This window comes from Oncorhynchus keta, chromosome 8, assembly GCF_023373465.1.
Source record: "Oncorhynchus keta strain PuntledgeMale-10-30-2019 chromosome 8, Oket_V2, whole genome shotgun sequence".
Taxonomy (NCBI): Eukaryota; Metazoa; Chordata; class Actinopteri; order Salmoniformes; family Salmonidae; genus Oncorhynchus; species Oncorhynchus keta.
Genome location: NC_068428.1, coordinates 49,055,515 through 49,080,805, shown reverse-complemented (window position 1 = coordinate 49,080,805; position 25,291 = coordinate 49,055,515). Strand labels below are relative to the sequence as shown.

Genomic DNA, 25,291 nt, shown 5'->3' with positions numbered 1-25,291 from the left:
AGGGGGGTATGGGAGAGGTTGATCCGTCTGGAGCCCACCATGGGGGGCATGGGAGAGGTTGATCCGTCTGGAGCCCACCATGGGGGGCATGGGAGAGGTTGATCCGTCTGGAGCCCACCATGGGAGGGGGGGTATGGGAGAGGTTGATCCGTCTGGAGCCCACCATGGGAGGGGGGGTATGGGAGAGGTTGATCCGTCTGGAGCCCACCATGGGAGGGGGGGTATGGGAGAGGTTGATCCGTCTGGGCCCACCATGAGGGGGGTATGGGAGAGGTTGATCCGTCTGGAGCCCACCATGAGGGGGGTATGGGAGAGGTTGATCCGTCTGGAGCCCACCATGAGGGGGGTATGGGAGAGGTTGATCCGTCTGGAGCCCACCATGGGAGGGGGGGTATGGGAGAGGTTGATCCGTCTGGAGCCCACCATGAGGGGATATGGGAGAGGTTGATCCGTCTGGAGCCCACCATGGGAGGGGGTATGGGAGAGGTTGATCCGTCTGGAGCCCACCATGGGAGGGGGGGTATGGGAGAGGTTGATCCGTCTGGAGCCCACCATGAGGGGATATGGGAGAGGTTGATCCGTCTGGAGCCCACCATGGGAGGGGGGGTATGGGAGAGGTTGATCCATCTGGAGCCCACCATGAGGGGGTATGGGAGAGGTTGATCCGTCTGGAGCCCACCATGGGAGGGTATGGGAGAGGTTGATCCGTCTGGAGCCCACCATGAGGGGGTATGGGAGAGATTGATCCGTCTGGAGCCCACCATGGGAGGGGGGGGGTATGGGAGAGGTTGATCCGTCTGGAGCCCACCATGGGGGTATGGGAGAGGTTGATCCGTCTGGAGCCCACTATGAGGGGGGGTATGGGAGAGATTGATCCGTCTGGAGCCCACCATGGGAGGGGGGTATGGGAGAGGTTGATCCGTCTGGAGCCCACCATGGGAGGGGGGTATGGGAGAGGTTGATCCGTCTGGAGCCCACCATGAGGGGGTATGGGAGAGGTTGATCCGTCTGGAGCCCACCATGAGAGGGTATGGGAGAGGTTGATCCGTCTGGAGCCCACCATGAGGGGGTATGGGAGAGGTTGATCCGTCTGAGCCCACCATGTGGGGGTATGGGAGAGGTTGAGGGGTATGGGAGGTTGAGGGGTATGGGAGAGGTTGATCCGTCTGGAGCCCACCATGAGGGGGTATGGGAGAGGTTGATCCGTCTGGAGCCCACAATGGGAGGGTATGGGAGAGGTTGATCCGTCTGGAGCCCACCATGAGGGGGTATGGGAGAGGTTGATCCGTCTGGAGCCCACCATGAGGGGGAGTGGTTGATCCGTCTGGAGCCCACCATGGGAGGGGGGGTATGGGAGAGGTTGATCCGTCTGGAGCCCACCATGAGGGGATATGGGAGAGGTTGATCCGTCTGGAGCCCACCATGAGGGGGTATGGGAGAGGTTGATCCGTCTGGAGCCCACCATAAGGGGGTATGGGAGAGGTTGATCCGTCTGGAGCCCACCATAAGGGGGTATGGGAGAGGTTGATCCGTCTGGAGCCCACCATGGGGGGGGGTATGGGAGAGGTTGATCCGTCTGGAGCCCACCATGGGGGGGGGTATGGGAGAGGTTGATCCGTCTGGAGCCCACCATGGGAGGGGGTATGGGAGAGGTTGATCCGTCTGGAGCCCACCATGGGAGGGGGGTATGGGAGAGGTTGATCCGTCTGGAGCCCACCATGAGGGGATATGGGAGAGGTTGATCCGTCTGGAGCCCACCATAAGGGGGTATGGGAGAGGTTGATCCGTCTGGAGCCCACCATGGGAGGGGGGGTATGGGAAAGGTTGATCCGTCTGGAGCCCACCATGGGAGGGGGTATGGGAGAGGTTGATCCGTCTGGAGGCCACCATGAGGGGATATGGGAGAGGTTGATCCGTCTGGAGCCCACCATGAGGGGGTATGGGAGAGGTTGATCCGTCTGGAGCCCACCATGAGGGGGTATGGGAGAGGTTGATCCGTCTGGAGCCCACAATGGGAAGGTATGGGAGAGGTTGATCCGTCTGGAGCCCACCATGAGGGGGTATGGGAGAGGTTGTGATCCGTCTGGAGCCCACCATGAGGGGGGAGTGGTTGATCCGTCTGGAGCCCACAATGGGAGGGTATGGGAGAGGTTGATCCGTCTGGAGCCCACAATGGGAGGGTATGGGAGAGGTTGATCCGTCTGGAGCCCACAATGGGAGGGTATGGGAGAGGTTGATCCGTCTGGAGCCCACCATGAGGGGGTATGGGAGAGGTTGATCCGTCTGGAGTCCACCATGAGGGGGTATGGGAGAGGTTGAGGGGGTATGGGAGAGGTTGAGGGGGTATGGGAGAGGTTGATCCTTCTGGAGCCCACCATGAGGGGGTATGGGAGAGGTTGATCCGTCTGGAGCCCACAATGGGAGGGTATGGGAGAGGTTGATCCGTCTGGAGCCCACCATGAGGGGGTATGGGAGAGGTTGATCCGTCTGGAGCCCACCATGAGGGGGGGGAGTGGTTGATCCGTCTGGAGCCCACCATGAGGGGGGTATGGGAGAGGTTGATCCGTCTGGAGCCCACCATGAGGGGGTATGGGAGAGGTTGATCCGTCTGGAGTCCACCATGAGGGGGTATGGGAGAGGTTGATCCGTCTGGAGCCCACCATGAGGGGGGGTATGGGATAGGTTGATCCGTCTGGAGCCCACCATGGGGGGGTATGGGAGAGGTTGATCCGTCTGGAGCTCACCATGAGGGGGTATGGGAGAGGTTGATCCGTCTGCAGCCCACCATGAGAGGGTATGGGAGAGGTTGATCCGTCTGGAGCCCACCATGAGGGGGTATGGGAGAGGTTGATCCGTCTGGAGCCCACCACGAGGGGGGGTATGGGAGAGGTTGATCCGTCTGGAGCCCACCACGAGGGGGGTATGGGAGAGGTTGATCCGTCTGGAGCCCACCATGAGGGGGTATGGGAGAGGTTGATCCGTCTGGAGCCCACAATGGGAGGGGGTATGGGAGAGGTTGATCCGTCTGGAGCCCACCATGGGGGGTATGGGAGAGGTTGATCCGTCTGGAGCCCACAATGGGAGGGTATGGGAGAGGTTGATCCGTCTGGAGCCCACCATGAGGGGGTATGGGAGAGGTTGTGATCCGTCTGGAGCCCACCATGAGGGGGGAGTGGTTGATCCGTCTGGAGCCCACCATGAGGGGGGTATGGGAGAGGTTGATCCGTCTGGAGCCCAACATGAGGGGGTATGGGAGAGGTTGAGGGGGTATGGGAGGTTGAGGGGGTATGGGAGAGGTTGATCCGTCTGGAGCCCACCATGAGGGGGTATGGGAGAGGTTGATCCGTCTGGAGCCCACCATGAGGGGGTATGGGAGAGGTTGATCCGTCTGGAGCCCACAATGGGAGGGTATGGGAGAGGTTGATCCGTCTGGAGCCCACCATGAGGGGGTATGGGAGAGGTTGTGATCCGTCTGGAGCCCACCATGAGGGGAGTGGTTGATCCGTCTGGAGCCCACCATGAGGGGGGTATGGGAGAGGTTGATCCGTCTGGAGCCCAACATGAGGGGGTATGGGAGAGGTTGAGGGGGTATGGGAGGTTGAGGGGGTATGGGAGAGGTTGATCCGTCTGGAGCCCACCATGAGGGGGTATGGGAGAGGTTGATCCGTCTGGAGCCCACAATGGGAGGGTATGGGAGAGGTTGATCCGTCTGGAGCCCACCATGAGGGGGTATGGGAGAGGTTGATCCGTCTGGAGCCCACCATGAGGGGGAGTGGTTGATCCGTCTGGAGCCCACCATGAGGGGGTATGGGAGAGGTTGATCCGTCTGGAGCCCACCATGAGGGGGGAGTGGTTGATCCGTCTGGAGCCCACCATGAGGGGGGTATGGGAGAGGTTGATCCGTCTGGAGCCCACCACGAGGGGGGGTATGGGAGAGGTTGATCTGTCTGGAGCCCACCACGAGGGGGGGTATGGGAGAGGTTGATCCGTCTGGAGCCCACCATGAGGGGGTATGGGAGAGGTTGATCCGTCTGGAGCCCACAATGGGAGGGGGGTATGGGAGAGGTTGATCCGTCTGGAGCCCACCATGGGGGTATGGGAGAGGTTGATCCGTCTGGAGCCCACCATGAGGGGGTATGGGAGAGGTTGATCCGTCTGGAGCCCACCATGAGGGGGTATGGGAGAGGTTGATCCGTCTGGAGCCCACCATGAGGGGGTATGGGAGAGGTTGATCTGTCTGGAGCCCACCATGGGAGGGGGGGTATGGGAGAGGTTGATCCGTCTGGAGCCCACCATGAGGGGGTATGGGAGAGGTTGATCCGTCTGGAGCCCACCATGAGGGGGTATGGGAGAGGTTGATCCGTCTGGAGCCCACCATGAGGGGGTATGGGAGAGGTTGATCCGTCTGGAGCCCACCATGAGGGGGTATGGGAGAGGTTGATCCGTCTAGAGCCCACCATGAGGGGGTATGGGAGAGGTTGATCCGTCTGGAGCCCACCATGGGAGGGGGGGTATGGGAGAGGTTGATCCGTCTGGAGCCCACCATGAGGGGGGGGTATGGGAGAGGTTGATCCGTCTGGAGCCCACCATGAGGGGGTATGGGAGAGGTTGATCCGTCTGGAGCCCACCATGAGGGGGTATGGGAGAGGTTGATCCGTCTGGAGCCCACCATGGGGGGGGTATGGGAGAGGTTGATCCGTCTGGAGCCCACCACGGGGGGGTATGGGAGAGGTTGATCCGTCTGGAGCCCACCACGAGGGGGTATGGGAGAGGTTGATCCGTCTGGAGCCAGCCATGAGGGGGTATGGGAGAGGTTGATCCGTCTGGAGCCCACCATGAGGGGGTATGGGAGAGGTTGATCCGTCTGGAGCCCACCATGAGGGGGTATGGGAGAGGTTGATCCGTCTGGGGCCCACCATGGGAGGGGGGGTATGGGAGAGGTTGATCCGTCTGGAGCCCACCACGAGGGGGGTATGGGAGAGGTTGATCCGTCTGGAGCCCACCATGGGAGGGGGGGTATGGGAGAGGTTGATCCGTCTGGAGCCCACCATGAGGGTTTATGGGAGAGGTTGATACGTCTGGAGCCCACCATGAGGGGGGGTATGGGAGAGGTTGATCCGTCTGGAGCCCACCATGGGGGTATGGGAGAGGTTGATCCGTCTGGAGCCCACCATGAGGGGGTATGGGAGAGGTTGATCCGTCTGGAGCCCACCATGAGGGGGTATGGGAGAGGTTGATCCGTCTGGAGCCCACCATGAGGGGGTATGGGAGAGGTTGATCCGTCTGGAGCCCACCACGAGGGGGGGTATGGGAGAGGTTGATCCGTCTGGAGCCCAACACGAGGGGGGTATGGGAGAGGTTGATCCGTCTGGAGCCCACCACGAGGGGGTATGGGAGAGGTTGATCCGTCTGGAGCCCACCATGAGGGGGTATGGGAGAGGTTGATCCGTCTGGAGCCCACCATGAGGGGGGTATGGGAGAGGTTGATCCGTCTGGAGCCCACCATGAGGGGGTTGGGAGAGGTTGATCCGTCTGGAGCCCACCATGAGGGGGGTATGGGAGAGGTTGATCCGTCTGGAGCCCACCATGGGAGGGGGTATGGGAGAGGTTGATCCGTCTGGAGCCCACCATGAGGGGGTATGGGGAGAGGTTGATCCGTCTGGAGCCCACCATGAGGGGGTATGGGAGAGGTTGATCCGTCTGGAGCCCACCATGGGGGGGTATGGGAGAGGTTGATCCGTCTGGAGCCCACCATGAGGGGGTATGGGAGAGGTTGATCCGTCTGGAGCCCACCATGAGGGGGTATGGGAGAGGTTGATCCGTCTGGAGCCCACCACGAGGGGGTATGGGAGAGGTTGATCCGTCTGGAGCCCACCATGATGGGGTATGGGAGAGGTTGATCCGTCTGGAGCCCACCATGAGGGATGAGGGGGTATGGGAGAGGTTGATCCGTCTGGAGCCCACAATGGGAGGGGGGTATGGGAGAGGTTGATCCGTCTGGAGCCCACCATGAGGGGGTATGGGAGAGGTTGATCCGTCTGGAGCCCACCATGGGGGGGTATGGGAGAGGTTGATCCGTCTGGAGCCCACCATGAGGGGGTATGGGAGAGGTTGATCCGTCTGGAGCCCACCATGAGGGGGTATGGGAGAGGTTGATCCGTCTGGAGCCCACCATGAGGGGGTATGGGAGAGGTTGATCCGTCTGGAGCCCACCATGAGGGGGGTATGGGAGAGGTTGATCCGTCTGGAGCCCACCATGAGGGGGTATGGGAGAGGTTGATCCATCTGGAGCCCACCATGAGGGGGTATGGGAGAGGTTGATCCGTCTGGAGCCCACCATGAGGGGGTATGGGAGAGGTTGATCTGTCTGGAGCCCACCATGGGGGGGGTATGGGAGAGGTTGATCCGTCTGGAGCCCACCATGAGGGGGTATGGGAGAGGTTGATCCGTCTGGAGCCCACCATGAGGGGGTATGGGAGAGGTTGATCCGTCTGGAGCCCACCATGAGGGGGTATGGGAGAGGTTGATCCGTCTGGAGCCCACCATGAGGGGTATGGGAGAGGTTGATCCGTCTGGAGCCCACCATGAGGGGGTATGGGAGAGGTTGATCCGTCTGGAGCCCACCACGAGGGGGTATGGGAGAGGTTGATCCGTCTGGAGCCCAACACGAGGGGGGTATGGGAGAGGTTGATCCGTCTGGAGCCCACCACGAGGGGGGTATGGGAGAGGTTGATCCGTCTGGAGCCCACCATGAGGGGTATGGGAGAGGTTGATCCGTCTGGAGCCCACCATGAGGGGGGTATGGGAGAGGTTGATCCGTCTGGAGCCCACCATGAGGGGGTTGGGAGAGGTTGATCCGTCTGGAGCCCACCATGAGGGGGGTATGGGAGAGGTTGATCCGTCTGAGCCCACCATGGGAGGGGGTATGGGAGAGGTTGATCCGTCTGGAGCCCACCATGAGGGGGTATGGGAGAGGTTGATCCGTCTGGAGCCCACCATGGGGGGGTATGGGAGAGGTTGATCCGTCTGGAGCCCACCATGAGGGGGTATGGGAGAGGTTGATCCGTCTGGAGCCCACCATGAGGGGGTATGGGAGAGGTTGATCCGTCTGGAGCCCACCATGAGGGGGTATGGGAGAGGTTGATCCGTCTGGAGCCCACCATGGGAGGGGGGGTATGGGAGAGGTTGATCCGTCTGGAGCCCACCATGATGGGGTATGGGAGAGGTTGATCCGTCTGGAGCCCACCATGAGGGATGAGGGGGTATGGGAGAGGTTGATCCGTCTGGAGCCCACAATGGGAGGGGGTATGGGAGAGGTTGATCCGTCTGGAGCCCACCATGAGGGGGGGTATGGGAGAGGTTGATCCGTCTGGAGCCCACCATGAGGGGGGGTATGGGAGAGGTTGATCCGTCTGGAGCCCACCATGAGGGGGTATGGGAGAGGTTGATCCGTCTGGAGCCCACCATGAGGGGGTATGGGAGAGGTTGATCCGTCTGGAGCCCACCATGGGGGGGGTATGGGAGAGGTTGATCCGTCTGGAGCCCACCATGAGGGGGTATGGGAGAGGTTGATCCATCTGGAGCCCACCATGAGGGGTATGGGAGAGGTTGATCCGTCTGGAGCCCACCATGAGGGGGTATGGGAGAGGTTGATCTGTCTGGAGCCCACCATGGGAGGGGGTATGGGAGAGGTTGATCCGTCTGGAGCCCACCATGAGGGGGTATGGGAGAGGTTGATCCGTCTGGAGCCCACCATGAGGGGGTATGGGAGAGGTTGATCCGTCTGGAGCCCACCATGAGGGGGTATGGGAGAGGTTGATCCGTCTGGAGCCCACCGTGAGGGGGTATGGGAGAGGTTGATCCGTCTGGAGCCCACCATGGGGGTATGGGAGAGGTTGATCCGTCTGGAGCCCCAGAACGGGGGGTGTATGGGAGAGGTTGATCCGTCTGGAGCCCACCACGAGGGGGTATGGGAGAGGTTGATCCGTCTGGAGCCCACCACGAGGGGGGTATGGGAGAGGTTGATCCGTCTGGAGCCCACCATGAGGGGGGTATGGGAGAGGTTGATCCGTCTGGAGCCCACCATGAGGGGGTATGGGAGAGGTTGATCCGTCTGGAGCCCACCATGAGGGGGTATGGGAGAGGTTGATCCGTCTGGAGCCCACCATGAGGGGGTATGGGAGAGGTTGATCCGTCTGGAGCCCACCACGAGGGGGGTATGGGAGAGGTTGATCCGTCTGGAGCCCACCATGGGAGGGGGGGTATGGGAGAGGTTGATCCGTCTGGAGCCCACCATGAGGGGGTATGGGAGAGGTTGATCCGTCTGGAGCCCACCATGAGGGGGTATGGGAGAGTTTGATCCGTCTGGAGCCCACCGTAAAAAGTACTGTATGACAAGGCTTTGCAGACAGCCTCGTGTGAAGTTGAGGCGATTATGAAGGACAGACCAATCACAACTGATACAAATGACCCTAATGATCTAGAAGCCCTGACTCAGAACCATCTGCTTCATCTGAAAGCTAGTCCTTCATCTGAAAGCTAGTCCTGCCTCCAGGACCATTCCATAGAGGAGATCGATACTCACCAAGGAGACGGAAGTCAAATATATCACTGACCTCTTCTGGAAAGAGATGGATCAGGGAGTATCTTCCACTTATGCAGGAGAGGAACAAGTGGAACAAAACTAAGATAAACTTCAGTCCTGGTGACCTCGTGGTCATCGTCGATGACACCGCACCCCAAGATACTCTTGGCCAATGGGGCGAGTGGTGGAGGCTTTGACAGGGGCCAATGGGCTTGTCCGGAGTGTCATGGTAGAGACCAAGACCAATATCTTACAGAGAGCTATCAATAAACTCTGGATGCCCCTTGAGGTGGCTGAGTGAGACTGAGACACACACACACACACACACACACACACACACACACACACACACACACACACACACACACACACACACACACACACACACACACACACACACACAGCTCCATCTTTGAATCACGGGCACCTCTGATTCGTTGATGTCGTAGAAATACATCATTGTACACTTCAACTCAGACTGAGATCTATGGACCATTTTCCTACATGGCATCTTGTATATTTGTATATAGCTACGAACTGTAATAGTGCTCTGGTATAGAATGTTGTGTGTGTTGGCTCTACGTTTGAATTTAAAGTCATTGTTGTGCATTCAGTGCAGTCAACAATTAGGGGCCGGTATGTTAGAGCCGATTTGGAGATATCTGTATAGCAGACTGAACATACGGAGCTCCATGTATATTTCTGTAAATATATTCATGTTCATGATGAAATATTAGGTAGCTTTATGATTTATATTTACCTGATTGAGATATATTCATTTGTTGTTAGTGTAACTTAGTTTTTGCCCCCCCCTCTTGCCTATTCATTGTATTGTGGTAAGTGTGTTAGGATAAAGGCAGGAAGTTGGGCCTTCGGGAGAGGGAGTCCTTGCTAGATGCGGGAGCGGTATAGTTTTTTGACCATACAGACAGGTCATAATATGTATTTTCCATATAAAGTCATCTATGCTTTAAGTTGATTGGAGAATCATTTATTTGTTAGATATAAGAAGAATAAACATTTTTGTTGCACCATATCCCTGGATGTCAGTGTGGACTGTATGCGTACCAAACAACCCCTCTTCAGGCTTGGGCTGTGGCTATGGTAAAGAGGAAAGGAAGCCACTACAACCTTGTAGTAGTACTGTGTAGTATTATAACAGTACCGTGTAGTATTATAATAGTACCGTGTAGTATTATAACAGCACCTTGTAGTATTATAACAGCACCTTGTAGTATTATAACAGCACCTTGTAGTACTATAACAGTACCTTGTAGTATTATAACAGTACTTTGTAGTACTATAACAGTACCGTGTAGTATTATAACAGTACCGTGTAGTATTATAACAGTACCTTGTAGTATTATAACAGTACATTGTAGTATTATAACAGTACCTTGTAGTATTATAACAGTACTTTGTAGTACTATAATAGTACCGTGTAGTATTATAACAGCACCTTGTAGTATTATAACAGCACCTTGTAGTATTATAACAGCACCTTGTAGTACTATAACAGTACCTTGTAGTATTATAACAGTACTTTGTAGTACTATAACAGTACCGTGTAGTATTATAACAGTACCGTGTAGTATTATAACAGTACCTTGTAGTATTATAACAGTACATTGTAGTATTATAACAGTACATTGGAGTGGTAGTATTAACAGTACTTTGTAGTATAATAACATTGCCTTGTAGTACAATAAGAGTACCTTGTAGTGGTAGTATTAACAGTATATTGTAGTATTATAACAGTACCTTGTAGCATTATAACAGTACCTTGTAGCATTATAACAGTACCTTGTAGCATTATAACAGTACCTTGTAGCATTATAACAGTACCTTGTAGCATTATAACAGTACCTTGTAGTATTATAACAGTACCTTGTAGTATTATAACAGTACATTGGAGTGGTAGTATTATATTGTAGTGGTAGTACTAACAGTACCTTGTAGTGGTAGTATTAACAGTACCTTGTAGTGGTAGTATATTGTAGTGGTAGTATTGACAGTACCTTGTAGTGGTAGTATATTGTAGTGGTAGTATGAACAATACCTTGTAGTGGTAGTATATTGTAGTGGTAGTATATTGTAGTGGTAGTATTAACAGTACCTTGTCGTGGTAGTATATTGTAGTGGTAGTATATTGTAGTGGTAGTATTAACAGTACATTGTAGTGGTAGTATTATATTGTAGTGGTAACAGTACCTTGTAGTGGTAGTATATTGTAGTGGTAACAGTACCTTGTAGTGGTAGTATATTGTAGTGGTAGTATATTGTAGTGGTAACAGTACCTTGTAGTGGTAGTATATTGTAGTGGTAACAGTACCTTGTAGTGGTAGTATATTGTAGTGGTAGTATTATATTGTAGTGGTAACAGTACCTTGTAGTGGTAGTATATTGTAGTGGTAGTATATTGTAGTGGTAACAGTACCTTGTAGTGGTAGTATATTGTAGTGGTAACAGTACCTTGTAGTGATAGTATATTGTAGTGGTAACAGTACCTTGTAGTGGTAGTATATTGTAGTGGTAACAGTACCTTGTAGTGGTAGTATATTGTAGTGGTAACAGTACCTTGTAGTGGTAGTATATTGTAGTGGTAACAGTACCTTGTAGTGGTAGTATATTGTAGTGGTAACAGTACCTTGTAGTGGTAGTATATTGTAGTGGTAACAGTACCTTGTAGTGGTAGTATATTGTAGTGGTAACAGTACCTTGTAGTGGTAACAGTACCTTGTAGTGGTAGTAGTATATTGTAGTGGTAACAGTACCTTGTAGTGGTAGTAGTATATTGTAGTGGTAGTATATTGTAGTGGTAACAGTACCTTGTAGTGGTAGTATATTGTAGTGGTAACAGTACCTTGTAGTGGTAGTATATTGTAGTGGTAACAGTACCTTGTAGTGGTAGTATATTGTAGTGGTAGTATATTGTAGTGGTAACAGTACCTTGTAGTGGTAGTATATTGTAGTGGTAGTATATTGTAGTGGTAGTATATTGTAGTGGTAGTATATTGTAGTGGTAGTATATTGTAGTGGTAGTATATTGTAGTGGTAACAGTACCTTGTAGTGGTAACAGTACCTTGTAGTGGTAGTATATTGTAGTGGTAGTATATTGTAGTGGTAGTATATTGTAGTGGTAGTATATTGTAGTGGTAGTATATTGTAGTGGTAACAGTACCTTGTAGTGGTAGTATATTGTAGTGGTAACAGTACCTTGTAGTGGTAACAGTACCTTGTAGTGGTAGTATATTGTAGTGGTAGTATATTGTAGTGGTAGTATATTGTAGTGGTAGTATATTGTAGTGGTAGTATATTGTAGTGGTAGTATATTGTAGTGGTAGTATATTGTAGTGGTAGTATATTGTAGTGGTAACAGTACCTTGTAGTGGTAGTATATTGTAGTGGTAGTATATTGTAGTGGTAGTATATTGTAGTGGTAGTATATTGTAGTGGTAGTATATTGTAGTGGTAACAGTACCTTGTAGTGGTAGTATATTGTAGTGGTAGTATATTGTAGTGGTAGTATATTGTAGTGGTAGTATATTGTAGTGGTAGTATATTGTAGTGGTAGTATATTGTAGTGGTAACAGTACCTTGTAGTGGTAGTATATTGTAGTGGTAGTATATTGTAGTGGTAGTATATTGTAGTGGTAGTATATTGTAGTGGTAGTATATTGTAGTGGTAGTATATTGTAGTGGTAACAGTACCTTGTAGTGGTAGTATATTGGTAACAGTACCTTGGTAACAGTACCTTGTAGTGGTAGTATATTGTAGTGGTAGTATATTGTAGTGGTAGTATATTGTAGTGGTAGTATATTGTAGTGGTAGTATATTGTAGTGGTAGTATATTGTAGTGGTAGTATATTGTAGTGGTAGTATATTGTAGTGGTAACAGTACCTTGTAGTGGTAACAGTACCTTGTAGTGGTAGTATATTGTAGTGGTAGTATATTGTAGTGGTAGTATATTGTAGTGGTAGTATATTGTAGTGGTAGTATATTGTAGTGGTAGTATATTGTAGTGGTAACAGTACCTTGTAGTGGTAGTATATTGTAGTGGTGGTAACAGTACCTTGTAGTGGTAGTATATTGTAGTGGTAACAGTACCTTGTAGTGGTAACAGTACCTTGTAGTGGTAGTATATTGTAGTGGTAGTATATTGTAGTGGTAGTATATTGTAGTGGTAGTATATTGTAGTGGTAGTATATTGTAGTGGTAGTATATTGTAGTGGTAGTATATTGTAGTGGTAACAGTACCTTGTAGTGGTAACAGTATATTGTAGTGGTAGTATATTGTAGTGGTAACAGTACCTTGTAGTGGTAACAGTACCTTGTAGTGGTAGTATATTGTAGTGGTAACAGTACCTTGTAGTGGTAACAGTACCTTGTAGTGGTAGTATATTGTAGTGGTAGTATATTGTAGTGGTAGTATATTGTAGTGGTAGTATATTGTAGTGGTAGTATATTGTAGTGGTAGTATATTGTAGTGGTAACAGTACCTTGTAGTGGTAGTATATTGTAGTGGTAACAGTACCTTGTAGTGGTAGTATTATATTGTAGTGGTAACAGTACCTTGTAGCGGTAGTATTATATTGTAGTGGTAACAGTACCTTGTAGTGGTAGTATATTGACATTGAAGGACTCCAGCACAGAGAGGGAGCTGATGATATCCATCTCCTCCTGAACTGCAGGTGGACAGTCTGTGATCAGCTTCAGACATTCCCTGAAACACACACCAACCAATCAGACACGCCATGAAACACACACCAACCAATCAGACACGCCATGAAACACACACCAACCAATCAGACACGCCATGAAACACACACCAACCAATCAGACACATCAACCAACCAATCAGACACGCCCTGAAACACACCAACCAATCAGACACGCCCTGAAACACACACCAACCAATCAGACACGCCCTGAAACACACACCAACCAATCAGACACGCCATGAAACACACACCAACCAATCAGACACGCCGTGAAAACACACCAACCAAAACACACACCAACCAATCAGACATTCCCTGAAACACACACCAACCACATCAGACACATCAACCAACCAATCAGACACGCCGTGAAACACACACCAACCAATCAGACACGCCATTGAAACACACACCAACCAATCCACGCCGTGAAACACACACCAACCAAACACACACCAACCAATCAGACACGCCATTAAACACACACCAACCAATGAAACACACACCAACCAACGCCCTGAAACACACACCAACCAATCAGACACCCTGAAACACACACCAACCAATCAGACACGCCCTGAAACACACACCAACCAATCAGACACGCCAATGAAACACACACCAACCAATCAGACGCCATTAAACACACACCAACCAATCAGACATTCCCTGAAACACACACCAACCACACATCAGACACATCAACCAACCAATCAGACACGCCCTGAAACACACACCAACCAATCAGACACGCCCTGAAACACACACCAACCAATCAGACACGCCGTGAAACACACACCAACCAATCAGACACGCCCTGAAACACACACCAACCAATCAGACACGCCATTAAACACACCACCAACCAATCAGACATTCCCTGAAACACACACCAACCAATCAGACACGCCGTTAAACACACACCAACCAATCAGACACGCCATGAAACACACACCAACCAATCAGACACGCCATGAAACACACACCAACCAATCAGACACGCCATGAAACACACACCAACCAATCAGACACGCCATGAAACACACACCAACCAATCAGACACGCCGTGAAACACACACCAACCAATCAGACACGCCATGAAACACACACCAACCAATCAGACATTCCCTGAAACACACACCAACCAATCAGACACGCCATGAAACACACACCAACCAATCAGACACGCCATGAAACACACACCAACCAATCGAATCTTAAATAATATTTTCTGAGGTTTGCAGAATAAAACCCCATACTTTAAAAACAGATTGGCGAAAAAAAAACATTAACAGAATGAAGAAAGTTAATGAAATCAAATGAAATACAGAAACCAGGAAGCCAAACAGAGAGACGAGGTATCAGTAGAAAACCACACACTTCTAAGATGGTCCTTCTGTAGCTCAGTTGGTAGAGCATGGCGCTTGTAACGCCAGGGTAGTGGGTTCGATCCCCGGGACCACCCATACGTAGAATGTATGCACACATGACTGTAAGTCGCTTTGGATAAAAGCGTCTGCTAAATGGCATATATTATTATTATTATATATTATAAGATTTAAGATTCATCATGTATATTTGAACATTGGCTTTCTGCTTCTATGGATCCGCTTCCCAAACAGCATACTATTCCCTATATAGTACACTACTTTTGACGAGGACTGATGAAATAAGCAGTTTAAATACTCTACTAACTAGATGAGGAGAGGAAAGTCTGTTCACTGTATCTGTAGAGTCTCCACCAATCAGAAGCTCTATCCTCTGTAGAGTCTCCACCAATCAGATGCTCTATCCTCTGTAGAGTCCCCACCAATCAGATGCTCTATCCTCTGTAGAGTCCCCACCAATCAGATGCTCTATCCTCTGTAGAGTCCCCACCAATCAGATGCTCTATCCTCTGTAGAGTCCCCACCAATCAGATGCTCTATCCTCTGTAGAGTCCCCACCAACCAGATGCTCTATCCTCTGTAGAGTCCCCACCAATCAGATGCTCTATCCTCTGTAGAGTCCCCACCAACCAGAGACTCTATCCTCTGTAGAGTCCACACCAATTAGAGGTTCTGGTTTTCAGGGTAAATGGAAAGACTGCCTGTGATGAGACGTCCCATTGTGGAGGTTACCAAGGTGACACTCCATCTTAACTCCTCCTCCTCATTTACTGGATTGGTTGAACAGCGCACGAGAGAACCTCCCCCTGAACAGTTTCTTTTTCTTTCTTCTCGTCAAGACCAGGATGTTGGAGATCTAGACTCAGAGATCTAGACTCAGAGATCTAGACTCAGAGATCTAGACTCAGAGATCTAGACTCAGAGATCTAGGTTTCCACATGCTACATGAGGTTACTGTTCTTATAACCCACACAACAATAACCCAGTCTGTCCCGACCAGACCATCATCTAGGACACTCAACAGGAGGAACGGTAGTGTCTGCATGACAGACACGGGGGGACGTTCTATTGGTTAATATTAAAGACTGATGACCCAATTACTGTTCCGGTTCCCACTAACTAGCAGACAGGCACAACGTGCTTCTGAGATATACAGCAAGCATTAACACGTCTTCAGAAATGTGGCCAAGACCACCCTACTCACCGTGCCAGTTCTATACAAGGGTCGGTGAGGCTGGTGGACGAGTTGAAATATTCCCTGGCAGCAGCCAGAACCAGCTCTACGGCTGTGTGGTAGTTGACCTTAGCGCTCCACCCGCCGCGACCCCGGTCTCGGAATGACACGCTGACCGGAACCACATCGTGGCTGACCGCTGAACAGTGTATCAGCTGACCGGCCAGGACTACGTTCTCCGGGCGGCTACTGCACAGCAATGACTCCACAAATATCTGACAAGGAGAGGGAGATGGGTGAAGACATTAGAAAAGATCTCCCCTCACCTGGTTGTCTAGGTCTCAGTAAGGAACTCCCCTCACCTGGTTGTCTCAGTAAGGAACTCCCCTCACCTGGTTGTCTCAGTAAGGAACTCCCCTCACCTGGTTGTCTCAGTAAGGAACTCCCCTCACCTGGTTGTCTCAGTAAGGAACTCCCCTCACCTGGTTGTCTCAGTAAGGAACTCCCCTCACCTGGTTGTCTCAGTAAGGAACTCCCCTCACCTGGTTGTCTCAGTAAGGAACTCCCCTCACCTGGTTGTCTCAGTAAGGAACTCCCCTCACCTGGTTGTCTAGGTCTCAGTAAGGAACTCACCTTTGGCCCAGAGTGTATTTCATATTGTAGTAAATAGAGTGTTACCTGGTGACAGGTGTCAGGTAGGAGACAGGTGTACACGCTGTGTTGCATGTCCAGCAGGTCCTGTAGAACACCTCTCCACACAGACTCACTGACAGGGGGGGTCCTGCAGCAACACATTAATCAATCAGATCATCAATCAAACAGACACATCAAATAAGATCATGACTGCTTATGAAAAGGACCAGGGTGTGTGTGGTACCTGCGCCTGGCGTGTGTGTGTGGTACCTGCGCCCGGTGTGTGTGTGGTACCTGCGCCTGGCGTGTGTGTGTGTGTGGTACCTGCGCCCGGTGTGTGTGTGGTACCTGCGCCTGGCGTGTGTGTGTGTGTGGTACCTGCGCCCGGTGTGTGTGTGTGGTACCTGCGCCTGGCGTGTGTGTATGTGTGTGTGATACCTGCGCCCGGTGTGTGTGTGTGTGGTACCTGCGCCCGTGTGTGTGTGTGTGTGTGTGTATGTGTGTGTATGTGTGTGTGTGTGGTACCTGCGCCCGGTGTGTGTGTGTGTGTGATACCTGCGCCCGGTGTGTGTGTGTGTGATACCTGCGCCCGTGTGTGTGTGTGTGTACCTGCGCCCGGCGTGTGTGTGTGTGTACCTGCGCCCGTGTGTGTGTGGTACCTGCCTGGCGTGTGTGTGTGTGTGTACCTGCGCCCGTGTGTGTGTGTGTGGTACCTGCGCCCCGGTGTGTGTGTGTGTGTGTGATACCTGCGCCCGTGTGTGTGTGGATACCTGCGCCGGTGTGTGTGTGTGTATGTGTGTGTATGTGTGTGTGTGTGGTACCTGCGCCCGTGTGTGTGTGTGGTGATACCTGCGCCCGGTGTGTGTGTGGTACCTGCGCCTGGTGTGTGTGTGTGTGTGTGTGTGGTACCTGCGCCCGGTGTGTGTGTACCTGTGTGTGTGTACCTGCGCCCGTGTGTGTGTGTGTGTGGTACCTGCGCCCGGCGTGTGTGTGTGTGTGTGTGTGATACCTGCGCCCGGTGTGTGTGTGGCACCTGCGGGCGTGTGTGTGTGTGTGATACCTGCGCCCGGTGTGTGTGTGTGTGTGTGTGTGTGTGTGTGTGTGTGTGTGTGTGTGTGTGTGTGTGTGTGTGTGTGTGTGTGTGTGTATGTATGTGTGTGTATGTATATGTGTGTGTATGTATATGTGTGTGTATGTGTGTGTATGTGTGTGTATGTATATGTGTGTGTATGTATATGTGTGTGTATGTGTTGTGTGTGTATTTGTGTGTGTATGTGTGTGTGTGTATTTGTGTGTGTATGTGTGTGTGTGTATTTTTGTGTGTGTGTGTATATGTGTGTGTGTGTGTGTGTATGTATATGTGTGTGTATGTGTGTGTGTGTATATGTGTGTGTGTGATACCTGCGCCCGGTGTGTGTGTGTGTGTGTGTGTGTGTGTGTGTGTGTGTGTGTGTGTGTGTGTGTGTGTGTGTGTGTGTGTGTGTGTGTGTGTGGTACCTGCGCCCGGTGTGTCTGCAGAGTTTGACCATGAGAGCATGAGCCTCCTCTGTACTGGTCTGGCTGCTCCTCACATAGGAAACAGGCTTCTGGAGACCATGCTTCTCCAACACCTCTACCACACTGGGGGGAGGAAGGAGAGAGACCAGGAGGGGGGAGGAAGGAGAGAGACCAGGAGGGGGGAGGAAGGAAGGAGAGACCAGGAGGGGGGAGGAAGGAAGGAGAGACCAGGAGGAGGGAGGAAGGAAGGAGAGACCAGGAGGAGGGAGGAAGGAGAGACCAGGAGGAGGGAGGAAGGAGAGACCAGGAGGAGGGAGGAAGGAGAGACCAGGAGGAGGGAGGAAGGAGAGACCAGGAGGAGGGAGGAAGGAGAGACCAGGAGGAGGGAGGAAGGAGAGACCAGGAGGGGGGAGGAAGGAGAGACCAGGAGGGGGGAGGAAGGAGAGACCAGGAGGGGGGAGGAAGGAGAGACCAGGAGGGGGAGGAAGGAGAGACCAGGAGGAGGGAGGAAGGAGAGACCAGGAGGAGGGAGGAAGGAGAGACCAGGAGGGGGAGGAAGGAGAGACCAGGAGGGGGGAGGAAGGAGAGACCAGGAGGGGGGAGGAAGGAGAGACCAGGAGGGGGGAGGAAGGAGAGACCAGGAGGAGGGAGGAAGGAGAGACCAGGAGGAGGGAGGAAGGAGAGACCAGGAGGAGGGAGGAAGGAGAGACCAGGAGGGGGAGGAAGGAGCGACCAGGAGGGGAGGAAGGAGGACCAGGGGGAGGAAGGAGAGACCAGGAGGGAGGAAGGAGAGACCAGGAGGGAGGAAGGAGAGACCAGGAGGGGGGAGGAAGGAGAGACCAGGAAGGGGGAGGAAGGAGAGACCAGGAGGAGAGGAGGGAGGTGTGGGAGAGACCAGGGGGAGGGGGATAAAGAGGTGGGGGAGAGAGGTGGGGGAGGGACCATGATGTGGGAGGAAGGAGGGAGGAGGGGGAGAGAGGAAGGAGAGACAAGGACGGAGGGAGGAAGGAGAGAGACAAGGAGGGAGGGAGGAGGAGGAGGAGAGAGGAAGGAGAGAGACAAGGAGGGAGGGAGGAAGGAGACAGACAAGGAGGGAGGGAGGAAGGAGAGAGAGAGGAAGGAGAGAGACAAGGAGGGAGGGAGGGAGGAGGAGGAGAGAGGAAGGAGAGTGACAAGGGGAGGGAGGAGGAGGAGAGAGACAAGGAGGGAGGGAGGAGGAAGGAGAGAGTTAAGGAGGGAGGGAGGAGGAGGAGAGAGGGAGAGAGACAAGGAGGGAGGGAGGAGGAGGAGAGAGGAAGGAGAGAGAGAAGGAGGGAGGGAGGAGGAGGAGAGAGGGAGGAGGAGGAGAGAGGAAGGAGAGAGACAAGGAGGGAGGGAGGGAGGAGGAGGAGAGAGGAAGGAGAGAGACAAGGAGGGAGGAGGAGGAGGAGAGAGGAAGGAGAGAGACAAGGAGGGAGGGAGGAGGAGGAGAGAGGAAGGAGAGAGACAAGGAGGGAGGGAGGAGGGGAGAGAGGAAGGAGAGAGACAAGGAGGGAGGGAGGAGGGGAGAGAGGAAGGAGAGAGACAAGGAGGGAGGGAGGAGGAGGAGAGAGGAAGGAGAGAGACAAGGAGGGAGGGAGGAGGGGGAGAGAGGAAGGAGAAAGACAAGGAGGGGGGGGGGAGGAGGGGAGAGGGAGGAGGAGGAGAGAGGGAGGAGAGAGACAAGGAGGGAGGGAGGAGGAGGAGAGAGGAAGGAGAGAGACAAGGAGGGAGGGAGGAGGAGGAGAGAGGGAGGAGGAGGAGAGAGGAAGGAGAGAGACAAGGAGGGAGGGAGGAGGAGGAGAGAGGAAGGAGAGAGACAAGGAGGGAGGGAGGAGGGGGAGAGAGGAAGGAGAAAGACAAGGAGGGAGGGAGGAGGGGGAGAGAAAGGGAGGAACACATTAAAGAGAGATAACATACATTGCAACACATTTGAACACAACAGCATCCATGAAAAAACATTGTGCTCGATTTCACACACAGACACAGACACACAGACACAGACACACACACACACACACACACACACACACACCACCTGTTTACTATGGTAACAAGGTCTGGCAGAACAAGAACAGCTGTAGAGGTATGACCCAGATGAGACTGGTGGCAATACCCCAGACAGAGAGTGGTTTCATCTCCCTGTGTGTGTGTGAGTGTGTGTGTATATGAGTGTGAGTGTGTGTATATGAGTGTGAGTGTGTGTGTGTGTGTGTGTATATGAGTGTGTATATGAGTGTGTATGAGTGTGTGTATGAGTGTGTATATGAGTGTGTATATATGAGTGCCCAGGTGCATGTCTGGGTGGTTGGAGGGATGGGGGGAGGGGGGGGGGGTTAATAACTAAGCTAACATTTCATCTCCCTGTGTGTGTGTGTGTGTGTGTGTGTGTGTGTGTGTGTAACTAATGCTACTAAGCTAACATTTCCCTTTTTAATCAGCTAATCCTTTCAGTGACGGGGTTTAAAATTATTATATCAGAGATAAAAAGGTGCTTTCACGTGTCTGGACCCCGGAGAGAATCATACCCTGCATCTGATCATACCCTGCATCTGATCATGCCCTGCATCTGATCATACCCTGCATCTGATCATGCCCTGCATCTGATCATACCCTGCATCTGATCATACCCTGCATCTATCTGATCATACCCTGCATCTATCTGATCATACCCTGCATCTATCTGATCATACCCTGCATCTATCTGATCATACCCTGCATCTATCTGATCATACCCTGCATCTATCTGATCATACCCTGCATCTATCTGATCATACCCTGCATCTATCTGATCATACCCTGCATCTGATCATACCCTGCATCTGATCATACCCTGCATCTGATCATACCCTGCATCTGATCATACCCTGCATCTATCTGACCATACCCTGTATCTATCTGATCATACCCTGCATCTATCTGATCATACCCTGCATCTATCTGATCATACCCTGCATCTATCTGATCATACCCTGTACCTGATCATACCCTGCATCTGATCATACCCTGCACCTGATCATACCCTGCATCTGATCATACCCTGCATCTGATCATACCCTGTACCTGATCGTACCCTGCACCTGATCGTACCCTGCACCTGATCGTACCCTGCACCTGATCATACCCTGCACCTGATCATACCCTGCATCTGATCATACCCTGCATCTGATCATACCCTGCACCTGATCATACCCTGCATCTGATCATACCCTGCATCTGATCATACCCTGCATCTATCTGACCATACCCTGTACCTGATCATACCCTGCATCTGATCATACCCTGCATCTGATCATACCCTGCATCTGATCATACCCTGCATCTGATCATACCCTGCATCTATCTGACCATACCCTGTATCTGATCATACCCTGTACCTGATCATACCCTGCATCTGATCATACCCTGCATCTGATCATACCTGTACCTGTACCCTGCATCTGATCATACCCTGCACCTGATCATACCCTGCATCTGATCATACCCTGCATCTGATCATACCCTGTACCTGATCACAGCATCTGATCATACCCTGCATCTGATCATACCCTGCACCTGATCATACCCTGCATCTGATCATACCCTGCATCTGATCATACCCTGCACCTGATCATACCCTGCACCTGACCCTGCACCTGATCATACCCTGCATCTGATCGTACCCTGCATCTGATCGTACCCTGCATCTGATCGTACCCTGCACCTGATCGTACCCTGCACCTGATCGTACCCTGCACCTGATCGTACCCTGCACCTGATCGTACCCTGCACCTGATCATACCCTGCACCTGATCATACCCTGCACCTGATCATACCCTGCATCTGATCATACCCTGCATCTGATCATACCCTGCACCTGACCATACCCTGCACCTGACCATACCCTGCACCTGACCATACCCTGCACCTGACCATACCCTGTACCTGATCATACCCTGTACCTGATCATACCCTGCACCTGACCATACCCTGCACCTGACCATACCCTGCACCTGACCATACCCTGCACCTGATCATACCCTGCACCTGATCATACCCTGCACCTGATCATACCCTGCACCTGATCATACCCTGCACCTGATCATACCCTGCACCTGACCATACCCTGCACCTGACCATACCCTGCACCTGACCATACCCTGCACCTGACCATACCCTGCACCTGACCATACCCTGCACCTGACCATACCCTGTACCTGATCATACCCTGTACCTGATCATACCCTGTATCTGATCATACCCTGTACCTGATCATACCCTGTACCTGATCATACCCTGTACCTGATCATACCCTGTACCTGATCATACCCTGCACCTGATCATACCCTGCATCTGATCATACCCTGCATCTGATCATACCCTGCATCTGATCATACCCTGCATCTGATCATACCCTGATATTTCAGAATCAAAACGCATCCTGGACCAGTGTGAGCAGTGGGCCCAAGACGCAGGACCAGAGTACCAGGTGTTGAGGACAACACAGTGTCAGTCCCCTGCTACCACAGGTGTTGAGGACAACACAGCACCAGTCCCCTGCTACCACAGGTGTTGAGGACAACACAGCACCAGTCCCCTGCTACCACAGGTGTTGAGGACAACACAGCACCAGTCCCCTGCTACCACAGGTATTGAGGACAACACAGCACCAGTCCCCTGCTACCACAGGTATTGAGGACAACACAGCGTCAGTCCCCTGCTACCACAGGTATTGAGGACAACACAGTGTCAGTCCCCTGCTACCACAGGTATTGAGGACAACACAGCACCAGTCCCCTGCTACCACAGGTATTGAGGACAACACAGTGTCAGTCCCCTGCTACCACAGGTATTGAGGACAACACAGTGTCAGTCCCCTGCTACCACAGGTGTTGAGGACAACACAGTGTCAGTCCCCTGCTACCACAGGTATTGAGGACAACACAGCACCAGTCCCCTGCTACCACAGGTATTGAGGACAACACAGCACCAGTCCCCTGCTACCACAGGTATTGAGGACAACACAGCACCAGTCCCCTGCTACCACAGGTGTTGAGGACAACACAGCACCAGTCCCCTGCTACCACAGGTATTGAGGACAACACAGTGTCAGTCCCCTGCTACCACAGGTGTTGAGGACAACACAGCGCCAGTCCCCTGCTACCACAGGTATTGAGGACAACACAGCGCCAGTCCCCTGCTACCACAGGTATTGAGGACAACACAGCGTCAGTCCCCTGCTACCACAGGTGTTGAGGACAACACAGCGCCAGTCCCCTGCTACCACAGGTATTGAGGACAACACAGCGCCAGTCCCCTGCTACCACAGGTGTTGAGGACAACACAGCGCCAGTCCCCTGCTACCACAGGTGTTGAGGACAACACAGCGCCAGTCCCCTGCTACCACAGGTGTTGAGGACAACACAGCACCAGTCCCCTGCTACCACAGGTATTGAGGACAACACAGAGTGTGTGTGTGTGATACCTGCGCCCGGTGTGTGTGTGTGTGTGTGTGTGTGTGTGTGTGTGTGTGTGTGTGTGTTACCTGAGGTGTTTTTCCAGTTTGTCCACCTGATCGTGGAGAGATGCGGTGATGTTCGTCTCCGGCCTGAAGGAAAACAGACAGACAGTTAGAGAGAGAGAGACAGACAGGGTCTGAAGGAAAACAGACACAGTTAGAGAGAGAGACAGACAGTTAGGGTCTGAAGGAAAACAGACAGACAGTTAGAGAGAGAGAGACAGACAGTTAGGGTCTGAAGGAAAACAGACAGACAGTTAGAGAGAGAGAGACAGACAGTTAGGGTCTGAAGGAAAACAGACAGACAGTTAGAGAGAGAGAGACAGACAGTTAGGGTCTGAAGGAAAACAGACAGACAGTTAGAGAGAGAGAGACAGACAGTTAGGGTCTGAAGGAAAACAGACAGACAGTTAGGGTCTGAAGGAAAACAGACACAGACAGACAGACAGACAGAGAGGGTGTGAAAGGGTACCATCATAGGTGTGTCTCTATGTGTGTGTGTGTGTGTGTGTGTGTGTGTGTGTGTGTGTGTGTGTGTGTGTGTGTGTGTGTGTGTGTGTGTGTGTGTGTGTGTGTGTGTCTCACCCGTAGCCTCTCTGAGGGAGACACTCTAGGATGTCATAGCAGAGGGACAGCTGATCGTCTCTCTCACAGCTGTAGATACACTCCAACGCCACAGTCATCAGCTGATCTGGGTCCCCAAGCACCTTCTGCTGGCTCTGACATGACCACACACACACCTTCATCATCATCATCATCATCATCATCACAGTCATCAGCTGATCTGGGTCCCCAAGCACCTTCTGCTGGCTCTGACATGACCACACACACACCTTCATCATCATCATCATCATCATTATCATCACAGTCATCATCTGATCTGGGTCCCCAAGCACCTTCTGCTGGCTCTGACATGACCACACACACACCTTCATCATCATTATCATCACAGTCATCATCTGATCTGGGTCCCCAAGCACCTTCTGCTGGCTCTGACATGACCACACACACACCTTCATCATCACAGTCATCAGCTGATCTGGGTCCCCAAGCACCTTCTGCTGGCTCTGACATGACCACACACACACCTTCATCATCATCATCATCATCATCATCATCATCATCACAGTCATCAGCTGATCTGGGTCCCCAAGCACCTTCTGCTGGCTCTGACATGACCACACACACACCTTCATCATCATCATCATCATCATCACAGTCATCAGCTGATCTGGGTCCCCAAGCACCTTCTGCTGGCTCTGACATGACCACACACACACACCTTCATCATCATTATCATCACAGTCATCATCTGATCTGGGTCCCCAAGCACCTTCTGCTGGCTCTGACATGACCACACACACACCTTCATCATCACAGTCATCAGCTGATCTGGGTCCCCAAGCACCTTCTGCTGGCTCTGACATGACCACACACACACACCTTCATCATCATTATCATCACAGTCATCATCTGATCTGGGTCCCCAAGCACCTTCTGCTGGCTCTGACATGACCACACACACACCTTCATCATCATCATCATCACGGCATATCTTTCTAATGACTAACTCTGTTTTGATAAGATATACACTAATATATGAATGAATATACACAACATTTCTGACCCCCTCCCAGGTACACCAGTTTATTCTGCTAGAAATACTCATAAACACATTCAAATAGAAATATATACAGTACAGGACTGAACGGTGGTTTTATAAACTAACAGTGATATACAGTACCAGTCAACAGTTTGGACACATCTACTCATTCC

At 51.9% G+C, this 25,291-nt stretch overlaps 1 protein-coding gene across 2 annotated transcripts in view; it reads right to left on the bottom strand.

The window, feature by feature from the left end:
- nbas (NBAS subunit of NRZ tethering complex) overlaps window positions 1–25,291 on the bottom strand; it is a 384,598-nt gene that overhangs the window by 195,642 nt on the left and 163,665 nt on the right. For both annotated transcript variants that reach the window (XM_052524617.1, XM_052524618.1), the window contains exons 26-31: window positions 24,101–24,234; window positions 23,543–23,605; window positions 18,001–18,123; window positions 16,549–16,651; window positions 15,901–16,145; window positions 13,198–13,310 (exon numbers count right to left, since the gene is read on the bottom strand). In XM_052524617.1, coding sequence (XP_052380577.1) covers window positions 13,198–13,310; window positions 15,901–16,145; window positions 16,549–16,651; window positions 18,001–18,123; window positions 23,543–23,605; window positions 24,101–24,234 — 781 coding nt within the window. The remainder of the gene's footprint in view (window positions 1–13,197; window positions 13,311–15,900; window positions 16,146–16,548; window positions 16,652–18,000; window positions 18,124–23,542; window positions 23,606–24,100; window positions 24,235–25,291) is intronic.